Source organism: Spodoptera frugiperda, chromosome 28, assembly GCF_023101765.2.
Source record: "Spodoptera frugiperda isolate SF20-4 chromosome 28, AGI-APGP_CSIRO_Sfru_2.0, whole genome shotgun sequence".
Taxonomy (NCBI): Eukaryota; Metazoa; Arthropoda; class Insecta; order Lepidoptera; family Noctuidae; genus Spodoptera; species Spodoptera frugiperda.
The window spans coordinates 13,263,680-13,282,748 of NC_064239.1; the positions used below are offsets into that span (position 1 = coordinate 13,263,680).

General features: G+C 35.3%; 1 protein-coding gene across 1 annotated transcript; it reads left to right on the top strand.

The window, feature by feature from the left end:
* Nucleotides 1-3,841: 3,841 nt before the first annotated feature.
* LOC118265067 (uncharacterized) lies at nt 3,842-19,069 on the top strand. Its single transcript, XM_035577780.2, has 3 exons — nt 3,842-3,992; nt 14,940-15,210; nt 16,469-19,069. The coding sequence occupies exons 1-3, from the start codon at nt 3,978-3,980 to the stop codon at nt 17,038-17,040; spliced, it is 858 nt and encodes a 285-aa protein (XP_035433673.2). The 5' UTR covers nt 3,842-3,977; the 3' UTR covers nt 17,041-19,069.

Sequence of the window (19,069 nt, forward strand, 5' to 3'; positions counted from 1 at the left end):
TATTCAGAAAAAACATATATCCTCTCTTATATTGAGACTCATAACATTACTTACCTACTGACAAAAAGATAAATCTATTAATGGAGTGCTAAAATAGGTACACATAATCAATCACCTACGCCATAATAAATAAAAAGCTGTCGCTGGAATGCGCGGGAGATGAAATCTGTGTCCTTTATGCGCGTACGCATACATTACGAGCACTTGCGGCGATTCTAAGACGCAAGTTGTAGTCGGAGAGCTGGTGAATGTCCGGTATTAAACATCTAGACAGGTAGCTACTATATTAATTGCAAAAATATGTAAAAAAAAATTGCTACAGATCTAGCTTATTACATGTATAAATCTTACTTAATTTTTTTTACGTGTGTCGCAGAATAGTTGAAAGTTGCAATAGATAGCGGTTCAACTCACAACTATCTACAATGTCAGCTTATAAAGTAAGATGTTGGACAGTTCCGATTAAAACTTAATATCTGTAGATTTTTTGATCGAAGTATTTATAACCAATCTCCGAAGGACGAGTACGTAGTAATGTCCTTTAGACTTATCATAACTGTGAACCTAACCTCAAACCGCCTGCTAAGGGTGGGAATGACAACCACTCCCCAAAAAGAACGGTTTTTTTTAACGTTGAAAGTCTGCGTTTTTTAAATCTTTTTAATCCCATTTAACTACCAGAAATATCCTATGATTTTAGATTTCAGCCATGATCGTTCCACTGCAAGGCAAAGGCCTCCCTACCCTGCTTCCAAACCTCTCTGTTTAAAGCTTTTTGTCAATCCTTGTCATAGATGTCAAGTTCGTTCCGTCATCTCCTTTTGGCCTGCCGTGACGTCTATGGACGTTGAGTGGGCTTCTCACCATAGTGAGTGTTAACAACTCAACTCTAAAACTATTCTATAAAAACTTAATGATAATTACCGAACCAGTACCTCGGCTCCTAGCCTACTCGTGTGAGAGAGGCTGACCGGTCGTACTTGGCCTTGCAGTGCCCGTCTACAGGTTTATGTGGGGGCTCCAAGGGACCAGTCAGTTGTAATAAACAAATAGCTTCGTAATGTAACTGTCAATGAGTTTTATTTACTTCCTAATTTTTGATGTATGTATTAATAAATTGGAGAGTAAATCTTTATTATCTAGAGTACCGTACAACTTTAGGCATGTAACATCTCTAAAACGGTTTAGATAGCACGATTGGCGCGGTGGCTGGGCAATTGGTTGCTGTACAATGTGTAGCGGGTTCGATTCCCGCACGGAGCAACTCTTTGTGTGATCTACAAATTTGTTGTTTCGGGTCTGGATGTCATGTGCACTTGAACCTGTATGTTTGTAAACGCACCCACGACACAAGAGAAAATCCTATGTCAATCACGACTTCAGACTCTGTGTCATGTGTTCCGTTTTTTTTTCAGGATTCTTGTACAGGTAGGTAGGTTTGCAGGTGCTTAAACTAAAATTTTGTCAATAATAAAATGATGTGATTTGTTTTTAATCGATAACCTCATTTTTTAGGCGTAACATCCGTTATAACTGTTAAGGACTTCCTAACTCATTAATTAAAGTGTATAATATTTTTTGAATTATTATGTAACTGTGTCATAAATAAGACAGAGTAGGTAATCATTGAATAATTAATAAATAAAATGTAGGTATATCCATTTCAATTAACTATGTAATAAATAAGTAAAAGGTTGAGTTAATAGTGAGTTCATGTTTATTACTACGTACTACAATACTCCAAAACGGCTTTACAGATTTGGACGAAATAGAATGCCCTATTTCGTCCAAATCTAAGAGATAGATTTTAGTTTTTTTAGTTTTGGTAAAAGTATGAGACCACAGAGATGGTTTTAAGTCTTTAAGTTTTGGTAAAAGTATGATTCTCCTGCGCAATCGATGTCGCTGGCAACATTTAATTAATTAATTTGTAATTACTTAATTCGATTATGTGTAAGGAAGCTTTTACGAATGATTTATAGGACCTGTATTAAAATTTTTTCGTGCGTACGTCAATCAGGTTTCTTACTTTAAATATACGAATATGTAGCCGAAGGGTAAATACCAGGATGCAATACATAAATGATGAGACAGACTTTATATAGCCCATTTACGTCTATTCCGTAGGTTATCGGTGCTCCGGGTCAAAGCACGATAAGGAAGGGGTTGGTTTTTAGTCAGTACCATTCTGACACGAATGTCAGAATGGTACTGACTCCAAGACCGAAGTCTTGCCTCACCCAAGGCGGGTGAAGTCATTGGATGATTTTCCCCTCTCAAAAAAGGCGATTTTCGGAAAATATCGAAAAAAATCAGTGAATTCAGCGAACAGTACGCACGCACTATGCCAACTCAATCAAAAGGCCTAATGCCACTATGTTACGTTTCATACATATTAACTTAAAATCTAAGCGAAACTTGGCAATGCCCGAAGGTTCACAGCAGTAAACATTTAAAGGTTATTATTTAAATCGTTACACTACAAAATCGGACACTCTAAAGTTCAACCGCTTCGGTACTTGATATAGATTACAAAAATATCCAATAGAACATTGTTCTAGTTAGTTAGGTTTAAATACAAAAGTCGAAATATGGAAAATTGTTTATCATCGTCATCATAATATTAGCCATAAGACGTCCACTACTGAATGTTTCCCCCAGTGACTTCCAAATCAGTCAGTTAAAAGCAACCTGCATCCAGCTAAAATGTTTATTAACCTATTTACTCTATTTTTTATTTTATTTTCAGCCATGGTCGTCCCACTGCAGGGCAAAGGCCTCCCTACCCTCCTTCCAGTCGTCTCTATGCAGAGCTTTCTGTGGCCAATCCTTTTCATAGGATTCCAGTTCATCCTGCCATCTCCTTCTGGGCCTGCCTAAGCATAACGCATTTATAATATTCTAACTGTGTTAATAATTATGAATGTGGTGCCTGTCTACAATTAGCATAAGCACATGATCTTGTCATCATCACAGCAATGTTGGTGTTTATTCTGTTGACGTGCTTTAATAGTAATAAATAAATAACTAGTGAAAACTAGGTGTCACATCGTTAATGAGCACCTCTGCCTACTCCCCTTAATATATTAGGTACCTATGTTTAGCTATTAAACTATGGCTATTGGGAATCAACCCAAACGGCCTTCAAGGAGAAATGCGTGACTGCGGTACGTAAACACGCAGGGTCCAAACACAAGCCTTTAGCTTTGACCCCGTTTTGCACATCAATGATATATCAGTGCTTTTATAGGAAAATTAACAAAATAAATTGCGTCTGTTGTCAAGAGAGACTGTATCAAGGTCCTAAAGTAGAGTATAGGTTTATAGGTACCTACCTACATAGTTCTATGTCTAGGTGTCTAGGTTCTGTCGGGAGTCTCGAATATTCTAGTCTCAAAGATAGTGTTCACACAAATATGTAGAGCTCAGTGTACCAATTTATTTATTGCCAGTTGTCATGCTAATAGTTTTATCAGTAGATATCTGTCATACTTCGAATTGTGGGGTCCATCAACCACCTAGCAGACTCTCGCCTACTTAGCATACAAGTAGTGAACCTTGAATCCAGGGAAATAGTCTTCGGAGCCTGTGTTCTTTAAAAACAAATGTTTTGATAGTTAATTAGAATTACGTTAATGATATTTAAATAGGTATTGACTTTCATTGATCCCATTACAGCAATGTCACAACGCCATAAAAGCCTAGAATGCAACCAGACTGGTTCCTTGAAAAAACTAGATTAAATGTCCAGCATATTTCCCTCATGAATCATTAGTAAATGTGTCAACATGAGCATAACTGGCCAACGGGGGTGTTACGTTACCATAGGGCTCTGCGGAGAATAACAATATCGGAGCAACCACTGTGGTAAGTTAGCGACATTATAAATACAAGTGGCGGTGTGCCAAACGGCAGACGTGTGTTGTGATCGCTCGCCATAACGCGCGCGTAAACGCGGGAAAATTGAAAAAGCAGCCATGTTGGTTTTGAAGGTAAGTCTATGGTTACAATTTTGTGGCGGGAATATTTTGACGTTTCATTTTGGGCGGAAAATACGATGTTAGATTTTATTTGTTGTAAACTTTTTTTATAAATGAATTTGCGGTTTTGTTATTGTGTTTTCAAGTGCCGGTCATTGATAGTTTTTTCGTAAAAGTGTTTGTCATTGTTCAAATTGTCATGTAATAGTGATTTAATCAAACGTAATAAGGTGTGAACCATTGAGAATTCAAAGTTGAATATTCGTATGGGAAAATACAGTGGCTTTTTGGTGTCTTACATAAGATCAAACAACTAGATATTGGACATAGAATTGCAAGAGATTAGTGTTACAGTGCTGTTGACGAAGATGATTTAAATAGGCGACAAATCGTGTGTCCTTATAAATAATAATAATAAATTCTTGATTGTTATTATTATTCAAGTCCTTCTTAATTTATTTCAATTTTATCCATCACAGTTTAAAAATAAATAAAAGCAGAGAACACATATAACAAAGAGATTGAATTGCCCCATGAGTGAATAAGCAACAAAGTTTTTATCTTAATCTACATAGCTATGGTGTCTAGATTGAAATCATCTCATAGAAATTATACAGAAACCCTTTTCGTAAGAATAATTAGAGTTTAGAATTAATGAGTTTCTCACGGGGTTGCTTGTAATTGTAATAGTTAGTGCTTATGTGCGGCTATTAGCGTCCAATGTGCAATGTTTGCCGCAATTCGCTCTATTTCTGAAGCTCAGCGCTTTGTACCGCTAAATGGCTTTTGTTGTTGATGCCTTGTTGTAATTAGCCGTTTACTAATTTCTTTTAAATGTTTTAATTACTTATTGTTTAGTGTTGAACTGTTTAGCGAATAACTGCTACTGTTTCTGCAGGATCCTTCTAGTGAAGGAAGCATCTACTTAAATAGTTAGGTAACTTATTGTTGTAGGGAAGTTTTTTTTAAATAGTAATTTTTTTCAAGTCGTTTCTCAACTGGGTATCTAAGCATGAAATGAAGATTTGATTACGAGTGATTCAAATTAAGTAAACTTGGAACCCTTGACAGGAATTGCAGCATTTTGCAAGATTTCTCAGAACTAAGCTGCAAAACCACCATAAAGTTGACAACTTGATGGAATATTACAATGCGTAGCAGCAGGTTGTACTTATATAAAGCTTAGTGCACACTGGTGTCTATACCGCGTGCTCTCGACCTAGATACATGTCTGAAATGATTATAGAAACTGTTTATTTACTTGTGTTTTATAGGATTATAGTAGTAGCTAACTTTAACTCACTGGTTTGGTCATATCGATGTTCTTTTCTAATACCAGCAATTGAAACTACCCTAAATTTACCATGTTTTTAGGACATTTTCAAGATGGTCGTCAAAAGCAATCGTCTGCTATAAACTTCAAGATACATTTAGTAGGTGAAGCATCAATGTTTGCTAATTGATATGCAACTATCACTTAAGCAATAAGTGTTATAAATGAATTTGATATAATTTTGTATAAGAGGGACCAGTTTATATACATTACGTTATTGAAATGGTTTCTAGAACAGATCCTTAGCCAAGAAGTAAACAAGTTTACGTAAATGAGTGAACAAGGCCAGAAAGTGAGTTAAAATTAAATTCTTATTGGGGCTACAATAAATGGTTTCCGCAGTTTTATGCTTTTACCAATAATAAGGATGCCGCTGTTTATATTAGGTAAGATTGGAGGCTCATTAGGTTCTTTTAATATAAAGATTTTGGTTACTTTGTTTGTGCCGATTAAAGTTAACGTGAGTGACCGATCTATTAAGTCATTTGAGGAGACCTTTGTCCAGCAGACGTCTTGTCTTTTATTTTTGCTTGGGGATACCATCTACTTACTTTTCCGCCTTGGGTAAGGTCAGAGGGAGTTTTAGACTCTTACTGACTAAAAATCACCCCGTTCCTACTTCTACTCTTAAGCCGGAGCCCCGGTAATCAACTAGGTAGTCCGGTTATTCAAATCTTGCTTTACGTACAAGTGCATAATATTGTGATTATGCACTAACTCTTGCAATACTTTCACCCCCCTCTCTCCAGCTATTTATCAAAGGCAATTTGCCAAAACATTTACCATACAATTGATTCAAATTCCAATAATAACTGACAAGTAATCTATTTCACAAGTAACGAGGAATGTAACAAAAGTACGTGGGCGCGGTTGTTGCAACATGGCTACGATGATAGACTATACTGTGGCTGCGGGTATGATAGCCGTTCGGCTAGGCTAAGTATAGCCTCCGGGATAATTTGGCTATTATATTGGTCCTGTAATTAAGATGTAGGAGTTTGTCTATGGAGCTCTTGACTTCGAGGGAACTATTAAAAAAAGGAATTCGTTTTACTCTAGCAATTCTTCTGGTGTTGCAAGTCCATGGGTGCTGTTGACTTACCATCTGGTGATCCGTCTACTAGTCTTTATCTTTATCGTATAAAATAAATATTCTAAATTACATTAGTATTGTATTTAGGATCTACAAGCATGTCAGTTATGCTTTTCATCCGTGATGGTAGATAGTAGTTTTGGCGTTATTGTATTTTTTATCCTTTGTTATATTCCTCTATCATCCAGCTGAAATTCATCTTAAAAATATTCTTTACCAAAATATACATTTAAGCTTTTAGTGAATAACTGTAGATGGTTTCCTTAAGTAATTAATCTTAGACTAAAATTTTTATATGCACAAAAACCTTGACAAATAATGGTCCTGACTCACTACTAAATATAATTGTGAGTTTCAACTTACTAGGAATGCAATAAACCAAAAGTATGCAAGATAATTGCAATCTTACGGAACTCGGTAATTCCAAAATTAGATTTAAAGTAATTGACCCGGATTATTAACTTTTAACTAACCGAAATATTTGTATGTGTTGATCACTTACTGAGCCTGAAGGGACATAAAAATGTAATGTGAAATTTTTTGTCAATAAATATATAACATAGTTGAAGCGAATGCTAGTGCACCGACTGTACGTTTTCTACTACCTCTCTTAAATTTTAGGGAACCAACGCTGCCTCACGTTAAGTGTCTCTTAGTATTAGTTGAGAGATGGTTTGGGGATAGATAGAGAAATTGGCAGAAATCAGTTAATTCAATAAAAAACTTCCGTGATTACAAAACTGTTCTACTCCGTATGCACCAAAACAAACACAACCTCAAAATCGATAGACTACAAACCGGTCAACTATTCAGTTATTCCATAGACCATAGACCAGGTAATCAGTACGCAAGTCTTGTTCAGTAACAGATAACTTTGCAACATCAACCTACTTCACTTTACGTAATATTATTTACAAAAACAATTACTATATACCTACCTACCTACCTAAGTTTTTAACAGAAACTTTTGTTTCAAATTATCTTGACATTTGACAGTTTTGCATGACAATATTGGCTGTATACGCTATTGACTTGTCATTTGTTTTTGAACGATGTGAAAAATCGGTCAAGTACGCGTCTTTGTTGCCAGTAGCAACGACTGCTGTATTATACTTTAGGGCTCCACGTATCAGAGGCAAGGGCAATAGAAAAAATGTTGACCCTCCTTAGGTTAAACAATTTGGAGGTATTTTTTATTACAGCTGACACTGGAATACTGCCTTTTTTTGTAAAATAGAGTCCTATGACATATGAATAGTGGGATTACAATTTTTATATAAAGTATTCTCTTACATAGTAAAGAATTCCAAACAATGAATTTCAATAGTTTTAAAGCTTTTGAAGTTAAACAATTTGACGCTTGTTTCTATGCATCTGTGTGAAATTGATTTTTGTCGCTTTTGTAATTGTATGTAATTAGATAATTGTTGCATTGTCTTGTAAATTATTGTCATTCGGTAATTTGCTATGAAGTGTTAAAATTAGCTGGTTGGTTAATATGGCTTTGTTTACATTGTATAGGTTGTCTTACAAGACTTTTTTTTTGTCGTGGAAATTCAGGGGCAAATTCCACATTCTCAATGGTCTTGGTGTTATTAGGTGGTTGTTTATACATGTATATTTCACGGGTATTGAATCTTCTACTGTCCCGTATTGAATCTACATAGTTATACTCAGGACCTCCTGAATACGTATTTTTTTATGTATAAGACAATTTTTAACATTATTTTGTCTTTAATTTTTTTGCTTAATTGAATTAAGAGGTAGCACATTTTTACTCAATGTTTAAGAGCGGAACTGTTAATTGACATTCACCAAATTACTAAAAGGTTTTTCTAGAAAACCTCTTTTGTCTTGACCATGCAATAGTTATTTTACGGACCAATCAAAGCCGACAGTTTATCAATGAAACAATCTACCAATTACGTTGTATTGCTCAAGTATTATTGGATTAAACAAGTGAATGGTAACGTCGGTTAAACCGCGGTTATGACGAATTTAAGGAAACGTTTAAGACTTTTAGTTTTAAGTCTTAATAAAGTGCACGTGTCTTAATTTTAGTTCTGACAGTTATGAACAGTCATATCCTTAGGAACAAGGATATGATTGTGGACATAGATTTAATTGTTTAGTAGGTGTATATTTACATTTAATGTTACCTTGTATTGTTACAGTTTTCTTGTTTACAAAAGAAAGACAAATGTCAAATTCCAGGCTTTAATAAAACACATCAATTTTATATGGAGGTAGTAATAGGTATCTTTAAGACAATGAATAGACATAAAAAATTATATTACACTTTATTCTGTTCCATATACTTATAAATTAATATACACTATTAAAATCACAACGCAATCTGAAATTAAACCAAAAAGAAAAAAAGTTGCAACATTGTTCTCTACATACCTAAATAATGAGCTACACCGGAATGGTATCGAAATTCTAACTCGCTACTCGATAATAATTATTTAAAACCCATATGACAAGGTCTAATTATAAGTATTATAAGTACAAGTAATCGATAAAAAAGGTAATGATGAAAAAAAAACGACCTTATAATGGTTTAAGTGCCAAAATTAGGCCGTGGCCGCACGGTGCGACGCGACACGTGTTCAAATTACGTGCGACACGGACATGTCGCGACTAAATAGTAGGCTGATGAAATTTTACTGAGGTGTTGGTGTTCGAACTTGTTCAGTTTAATGGGCTATGTTTGCATTTGTACATTGTTAGTTGGTTGTAAGAGTTGGTAAATGGGGCAATGTATTAGAATCGCCGCGTTGTGTGTCGCGGAATGCTGCTCATTAATATGAGACTCTAGCATGTTTTGAAACTTGTCGAGTTCCTCGTTAATAAGTTACGTGAGTAAGCCGATAACATAATAATTAGAATGTTCTATACAATACCGTTACTTTTATTTTTTGTTGATGACGCCTACCTTCTTGGGGAGAAAGACTAGGGAGTGTGGGATTTTTACCTCACTAAAACCACCCCGGTGGCCACATTCAGCACCGCTAAGGGGCACCGAGTCCTCTTATTAGACCTGCTCCGTATAGTACAACGCCTGTTACAGCACAGGGGTTCCATACACTGCCTACTAGATTCTGGGATGAGACATATTGATTAGTAATAAACATCCACAAATCCATATTATATTAGATACTCTCAATACATGATTGACAAAATATACATAGGTGATATTGTGCATTTGTTTAGGCGAGGAGTTAAGTTGTAAAAAAATGAAAACATGATCTATATTCTCCGTGACAAATTAACTTATGATAAAAACACAATAACAATAACATGACCTTAGAACCAACAACTTATCTAATCACACAACACAACAAAAGCAACAAACATTTATCATGGAACAATATCACTAATTACATATTCATTCGATCGAATCATACACTTGCGACACAACAAGGCTTAGTCTGCGCGTCTGTGTGTCTGTACACGCCCTTACACCTCATTTACACGCGAACTAAACCACATTCTTAGGCAAGTATGCAACATGAAATAATGATATAAATATTAATAGGTGTATTTGTGATTCCTGCTCGTTACCTTGGCTGTCACCATCTGCAGTCATGGAGGTCTACATTTCCTCGAAGCTTTCGAGAATTTTCTTTTATGGCTTTATGTTGCATAGTTCAACTTTGTCTTTCTTTGTATTTTGTGGCTTTAAGTTCCTTAGTTGAACTTTATCTTTATTTATTTGTATTGAAGGGTGTAGTTAGATGAAATTGCTAAGAACGTATTTTGGATTTTTCACTTTTGATTTCAGCACCTTTGTAAGAAGAAAAACCAATGGATTGAAAGCTATTTCACTAGGTATTTTCTTTTAAAAATAATAGGCATTTTTGCAAGCCATTCATTTTGGCAAGAGCCGTGTTACTCGTAAAAATCAGGATTACAATTTATTGATCGTTCATTTAGTAATTCACTCCAAAGCTTAGAACTTACAGTATAGTCTAAACTTCATACTTACTTATAACCCAACGATCTATCGAGATACCTAACCAAGTCTCGAACCAGGTATTTGAATAACAAACAAGATTGAGTTTTGAATATGAATAACTAACATCGTTATAGTGTAGGAAGTATAAAGCCTAACTGTCCTGAATGTTATGTAAGCACTAGATCTAAGAATCTAGGTTCAGACTAGTGCTCAAGTATTGCCTGGCTGGTGACCAGTTTGTCAAGAATTAATGGTTATTATAGTTAATCATTGACTAATGGAAAACTTGATCGATTCCTTGATTTTATAAAGATTAAGTAAGTGTGTTTACTTAGTCTCACCTACTTATTATAGTGATCGTGTGATGACACCAGCCACACCAGGGTAGACATTATAAGTTTGATATCACTCCTAACTTTCCCATATTAAAGCATGGATGGAGATTAGAATGACTACATGCCTGAAAGACAGTAGCAAATGGCAGCTGTATTTTTTAATGAGAAATTTTAAATTGCGGTCTCCAAGTGGCCTGTCAAGACAAGATGTTATAGAAATCCCTTATATGTAAGGGAGGAAAGATTTTCGGACATTTCGGACTACATTAGCGATATATTAAAGAAGGGCAATTCAAATTAAATGAACCCTTAACTGACGATTATGCATGAAAAGACTGATGAAGCGAAAGAAGTGCGTTAGATTCGTAGCAATAGGCGTTCCATTGTTTCTGCCTAGCTCCATGGTAAACAGGCGTGAGGTTATGTATGTATGTATTTACTTCCATAGATCTAGTAGTCTATCACTGGAAAACTGTGTCCCTACCTAGTACATAGTCTATTCCTGATTTTTCTTTGTTTATACCCTGATTAAGCCGGTTCGGCAACGCACCTGTGACTCCTCTGGTGTTTCGGGTGTCCATTGATAGCTTACCAGCATAAAAAGAATCTGAACATGTTATGTAGGCCTTTTTAAACTACTTGTATAAGCAGTGTTATTGTGCTATCTATTTTTGCGTTATCATTTAAATAGATATCTAGACACACGGCAGTGTGTCCGCCAAGTTCGAGCAAAAAAACCGACACACCGGCCGTGGGTTATATTACACGAACCATTTCGGGCCAAGTTCGACCCACCTATAACTCAAAATCTATTTTATCTACGCTATGAAATTTCTAGTATCTGTCGAGATCTACTTAATTATCTAAAATACAAAATTTCATTAATGTACCTATTGTAGATCTTGAGATATTACGTCAGAAAATCCTATTTTTACTATAACTCACTGACTGACTCACTTCAAAAACCTAGACCACTTCCAATGGTCGTATTGACTTGAAAATGGCATGGAGGTAGGTCTTTAGGTCAAGGTAAAGGAAAAACTTGAAAATGGCCAAGTGTGAGTCGGTTTTAAAAATAATGAAGGTGTAAATTCATACCCCTAAGTAACTAAAACAAAAAAAATATCTATTCTTCCAATGGTCGTACCGACCTAAAATTCGTTAGGAAGGTTTGTTTTGTCAAAGTAAAGTAAAATAAGAAAAAAAGAAAATAAACCTTACAAAAATAAATGTTTCCCACCCAAAACATAAATGTGAAAGGCTGCCAAGTTCGATAATATTGGAATGCTTCGCCTATAAAAGAAGTGAGATCTAAATAAGTACCAAGTTCCATACACAAACCTCAGTTAAAAATGATATAACTTGGCAAGTTTTAATAGAAAATTATATACTTGACTCATTGCGTTTAATAGGTTTATATAAAGTGTGAGAAAACTTGCCAACTTGTTATATCATTTTTAACTGAGGTTTGTGTATGGAACTTGGTACTTATTTAGATCTCACTTCTTTTATAGGCGAAGCATTCCAATATTATCGAACTTGGCAGCCTTTCACATTTATGTTTTGGGTGGGATAGACTAATGTACAGTAATACCTAGGTATATGTACCTACTTATGTAGTAGCTATTGTGTATGTAATTAAATAGTTACGTGCAACAATTTTAATTGAATCCTGAACTAGTCTCACAAAGCCTAATAGTAAAAATAATTGCAATCAAGCTTTGCTTATTGTTCCTTTTTTACTGAGCTTATTTTTTGGCCCGGGTAATCGAACCTATGATCTCAAGGTTGACAATTTACTTGTCATTCAATGAAGTTGTAAGATTAGATGCTGATAATGAGAAACCTTTTGTATGCTTGGGGTATTTATAGAAGAAGCTACTTTAACTAAAGTAAACTTTTTTATAAATACGTTACTTCATGCATGGGTTACGGTCTTGTCTCATAAATTGGCTGTTAATGACTTCTATTAAGTACCTACTATCCTTCTTTAATTTGCATCTTTCTTGTTCTTGCCTCTAGTCTTATGCAGGCATTTAGTTATAACCAAATTTTATTTTAATTTGGATAATGCTTTATTACTACTTCGTAGCTTTTCTGCATGATATTTCGAAAATGCCTGTCCATAGCCAGTCGTTTACCAATTTAAGACATAAGTTGATATTATCAGTGTAACTTTTTGGCATTACACTTTTTTGGTCCGACATTTTTCGTTGTAAGTAGCTGACAAGAATATTAAAATCTAATTGTTACAAATACAGTAACACATTTCATAACATTTCATTATAACTGCCCGTCTTGTTTTGTTCCGATTAAGATCTAAAACAAAATAGTTTTTGTTAATAAATGTTTCGCCACCAATTTTCCATTTAGTGCGAGCGATATTACAATATTAATAACGTTGCAGTTTGGTATAAACAACGTATTATATGTCCGCATTGACCACAAGGCTAAGTTAGGACATTCTCTCCACACTGACGTGGAAATCGACAGTAGATCAACGTAGAACAAAATGCGGACGACAGAGATTTTTATAATATATGGATTTGGACTACAGATGTTGATTAGGACTAGCCTGGTCTCAATCACAATAAATTGACTATCTTGTACAGAGTAATAGAGAAATAAGATTAACATAGTATTTTTTGGTTGACACAAAAGAACGTCTTTTGTCTACATAACCAGATAAATATGAGATCAAATGTTTAATCACTTGCGTCAGTAAAATTCATAAGCTATCCAAAAAATTCATAAGCTATCCAAAAGTTTTGATATAACTAAAAGAGCCTTTAAGTAGGTATCCTGTATATATTCTGACGAAATACTTGAGAGGCGCTTTGCTAATGACTTTTCCCGCCTTGGGCGACTAAAGAGGGAGTGTCAGACTCTTTCTAACTAAAAACCACCCCGTTCGTACTCCTGCTTTTCGAGCTGGAGTCCCGGTAAGCCCGCTAGGTAGTCCGCAGCTCCGGATCATGAGTGGTGCTAAGATCGCAAATTGAAAGCTTTGTAAATAAATATATTACCGCTTTTATTACCAAGTTGACTTACTGTATAACATTTTTACTATAAGTACTTGTACTGTAGGCGTCGAGTCGAAGTTTCTTGTAGCATTACTTCGCTAAAGGAATTTGATTGAAAAAATGTATAGCTAGCTAGTTATAGCGAATGCTTTGAAGTATTTGTCCTATTACAGGTCTCGATGGCGTCACTACGTTTTGTATTTATTGCGTCGACATTTTCGTTTAGCATTCTCAGTCATTACGTAGAAACTACAGTCATTCCGTAGAAGCTACAAAATAAAAATATATGTTAAACGGTTTCAATGAATTATATTGAATGGTCATGAAAATTAAGAGTGTATACTAAATCGATTTGACGTTAGGAAGGGGTAAAAATTATAATAACGGGATTTGAACCAAACAAACAAACAGGAAAAGCTAAATTAAAGCGTTTAAAAATAGTTCATGTCCGGGAATAATGTGAACTGTAACAAACATTCACATCTTAGGCTTTTAGGACAGCCTTATCTCAAAAAGGTTATTTTAATTACTTTGTTGTTGATAAATAGTTCAAGAGTATGTAAGGATAAAAATAGTTATCGAAAACAAAAAAAATAACCCTTCGCTTGACCTTTACACAGCAAAAGATAGCAATCTCATAACCAAATTATACCCTTTTTCCTAATCTTGTTTTTGAAAAGACCTCAAATATTCAATTTACACAATAAAGTGACTTCATCTCGTTCAAAGATATGATTATTTTATAAAACCATCAATTACATTTGTAACAATATCGTAACGAGCACGCTGCGGTTACGCAACGACACCGCTGCGACAAGATCAAGCTGCCAACGGTATTAGTGTCTCCAATATTCAATATTTTAAATACTGTACATCACAGAGTAATTTATTTGTCCATGCCTTAGTTATAAATATTTGAAGGCCCAAATGGCCACAAAGGGGTCGATGGCCACAACCGGGTCACTTGCCCTAATTGCGTTCAGTTTTATTTTCATTATTAAAATAGACTGCCTCGTTGGTCGAGTGGTCGCAATTGCGACTGTCGGTTTGGGTCCCGGTCGGGGTCTCGGATTGGTTTCCTGTGTAGGGCAAAGAATTACAGGGCTTTTCTCGGTTTTTCGAAAATTTAAGAAAAGCAATTATCAAATCTCCCACAGGACCCAAAATACTACCCTGAGGAACTCCTTACTAAAAACTGCACTCTCTCTTTCCAGGCCCTGATTCTCTGCGCGGCGTGGTTGGCAGTCCACTGCCAGGGTCCCAACGGACCCACCACCACCCCAGTACCTATCCTGAAGCAGATCAACCGACAGAATGACGATGGATCCTACAGTTACGGATATGAAGCCGCTGACGGATCCTTCAAGATTGAGACCAAATACCCGAATGGTGATGTAGCTGGAAAGTACGGATATGTTGATGAGAATGGAAAGACCAGGGAGATCTCGTATGGTGCCAGCAGTCAGAGAGGTTTCGAGCCCGAAGGTAGGATTGTTGTTGTTTTAGCTGTATTGTTCTTACGTGGTGGATTCTGATTTGGGATTAGAGATGATATGGAAAGTATTGAAGATTGAGGGACATGGGGCCGAGCTTAAATATTACATTTTTATTGTTTTTCTTTGTAATGACTAATTGTGTTTCGTTTATTTTAATTTTAAAAGTATTTTTTCTGTCATAAGCTAGGTAAAAGACAGAGATTCTTAATAAGTAAGCTTACTTAAACGCTTCTTTAAAGATACTTAATTTTTTACAATAAGCAACAACTAACAAAAAATGTTGCTAATGACCAAACTACCACACACGATGACCACACAAACACAGCTCATCAATTTAATTACCACTTCTTTCAACAACTGGACTAGCTACCGAGTTAGCATAAGCATACTATAACAGCTGAGCCTAACTGGAGCGGTTGCGCCATGCGTTTCACTGATTGGTCAACACATCATGGTGTAATGGCATGGTGTCCGACACGGTAGCCGATGGTCACAGCTGTATATGGAGTAATAGCAATTGAACTGATATTAGAAAGATATTAAGCTTTCTTAGGAGTGGAAAGATAATTGCGGGGTTTGATATAATGGTTGTTACGTTTTTAAATGAGAAGTGTGTCTGTAATTTGATGTGAGTAATTGAGAGTTTTATTGGTCAATTGAGCGCAGGTGCTACGCTTACTGCTAAGTGGGATTTAGTTTTAAGTGTCTATATAGTATCTAGTAGACGAAATATAAAAAAGGTATTTTAAAGATTAGTTAAACCAATTATTGATATAGAAAGTTATAAACAATGTAATCCCATTGTTTTTTATAGTCATGCAGTATTTGATATTATGCCCCATCCCATATATCAGGGGTGAAGGAAGATTTTATTATTGTAGTTTCTTCTGCGAAAAATGGTCAATACATCAATATCCACAATAAAATAGTAACTATGAATAAGTATCTCGCAACTTTGCACTACGTCTGCCAAGTGCCACCAACCTTCACGGCCTGATAACTGTCCTAACTACATAATTCTCGCTAACTACAAGATTAACTTACCTAATAGTTAAGTTAACGTAACATTGCAACAGTTAACTATTTAACTTGAAGACTCTTTAATTTGTTAAGCTCTCTTAACTTTGTTATATTCATGAAATTAGAGTTAAAATATTTTAATTTGAATTAGAATAAATGTCGTAATTTTAGTCTAACAAACTTAAATGCAAATGATCCCAATGCCTAATAATTCCGTAACATTCCAGGCCCCGGCATCATGGTGCCCCCACCGACTCTAAACAACCCTCAAACTTCGAACGCGCTCACTGATGGCCAGGAAGACGATGGCCAGTACCGTGAGGACCCCAGCATTTACGAGGATCCGAAGTACAACGGCCGCGCCCAGTCTCGCCCAGCTCCCATCAGACAATTCCACCAGCCTGCTCAACCGGCACCAGCTAGACAGTACCAACAACAGCCCCAATTTGCCCCAGCACCCACAGCTGCTCCAGCTCCTCAATACCAGCAACAAAGCCAGTTCAGATCAGCTCCTCTCTACTCTCAACAGACTAGCCTCTTCAACCAGGGTCCTCAGCAATTCCCAACCCAAAACCAGGACTTCCGTCCCCAGAGTCAAGTTTACCACCAGCAGCCTCAATTCTCCTACCAGGCTTACACTCCTCAGCCTTACCAGAATTTCCAGAGCCAGAGTTTCCAGCCCCAGTACCAACAGCAGCAGTATCAGGGTCAGAATCAGAACTTCAACCCATTCTTTGGCCACCCCGCCCAGAACTTTGACCCCAGCTCTGGGTCCTACTCCATCAACTTCACTGGTTAAGTGATTATTGTTATTGTTGGTATTTTTAAGGACAAGGTGTTGTGTAGACAGTTCATAGTCTTTAGTTTTTAATGGAGATATTGCAGGATCATCGGATTTTTTAAAATCACAGGTTATCCTTTTGTCTTTAAGAAGATAATCTCTGATTTTAATACAAGTTTACTCATGTCTCTCTTCTATTTGAGTTTCAATTTAAGTCAAATTTAGTTGATACTTATTAATACTTAAATTGATACTCAGAAATATATCGACGTTAGCATATACTATTATATTTTCTCTACCAACCTAAAGATATGAATTGTCTATACCAACACTAGAATTTTGTACAAAATATTAGGATATTGCAAAGGGTACCTCCCAGTGTGACGAACGATATATTTTTACGATTTTGTATAATTTTAGTTACTAGTCAATTATTTCGGTGTATTTTATACAAATTGAAGGAAGGAGCTTTAATTATATTGTGGTTAACAATATCAATTAATAATTTATTTATGTTTTTTTCTTCATAAACAATAAAGTTACTTACACTTATTTTATTACGTATGTTTATTTTTATATCGAAGTATTTTTAATTATGATTAACTACATGCACAACTTTTGCTGTCAAAGATTTAAAAAAATGTTGGCGTCTGATGTGAAATAATATTTTAACCATGTATTATTTTGATATCTTAATAGTTATGTATTTATGTATGAAATGTATTATGGAAAAGAAAAGGATATATTAAAAGAAGCACTTCGCAAAAGTTGCCCATGTACGACATGATATATGTTTATATATTTTCTATTTATCTATTCATGTATGTATATGTATTTTATATGTTATATGTCGGTATTGTTATTATCATTTGATACGTTTATATTACTAAAACTATAAAATATTTTTGTATTTACACAAATATAGATAATTACATATCCAGTAAATGTATGTATGTATTGAATACCACAAGTATTTGAATGCTAACACTGTTACAACTTCGGCAACAGGCACAATGAATTCAGATAAAGCTAAAATAAAACGCATGTGTTTCTGAAATTGAAAACTAATAATTGAGACTCTTCATCCATTTGACCACAATTCAAGTCAGTATATTCTAGTTATTAAGACTTTACGTTGATATGACATTAATTATGGCCTTACGATATGAAAAACATAAAATTTTCTCTAATGCATCATCTTGGTACTCAAGGCTGTATCAGCTTGTATTTTGCAGCCAATCCATAGAACTGCTAATACTTATTTATGGCAGTCACTCTGCAGTCTACGGATTGGCTGATACCATTAGCTTGCAGCCTCATTTAGACACATTATTCCTGCCTGTGATATGTTTTAAATCCAGGTTTTTAAACCCTTAGCCCTTACTCATTATTTAGCACTGACGCATCATCGGTTTAGTGTGAACGGTCAATTGTTTTTCTATACATTTGTCTGTTCTGGCATTCCGCGACGCATGTTCCGTCAGATATGAACCGACTCTTAGTCTCTTCTTAGTAGATGTTAATAAAAAAGGAAAATTTCCATCATTCAAGCAAGTCCCTATTCGATTGTCAATTGTTGCTTGTCTAAATATGTTTACCTAACCTTAGTTAAAAATCTTAGCAATTTACTTCAGAAACACATGTCTTAAGCTTAACACAGGTGCCTTGTGAAGCATTCGCATTACTATTTATTGTGAAAGACAACTTACGAGTATGTTTTATTAAAGGAACCACGAAAAGTAAAGTAATTTTGTAAAAACGGGAAATTCTCATTTTTATTGCATATCAGTATCAAGGTTCTCATTTCGATTTTTTAAATAATTATTTTAAAATTACTCAATATCCTAATTATTACTATTCCGACCACCCCATCGAATATAATGTAATACTACACCACGAATTTATACTGTACCACAATCTAACAGTGAAATAAGCATTCAATAAACGATTGAAAGATTACGCGCACGCGCCGATTTCAAAATGGCGTCGGTGTGCGAAATACGTGTACCGATTGTAAATATATGATTAAATAAAGTGTTATGTAATA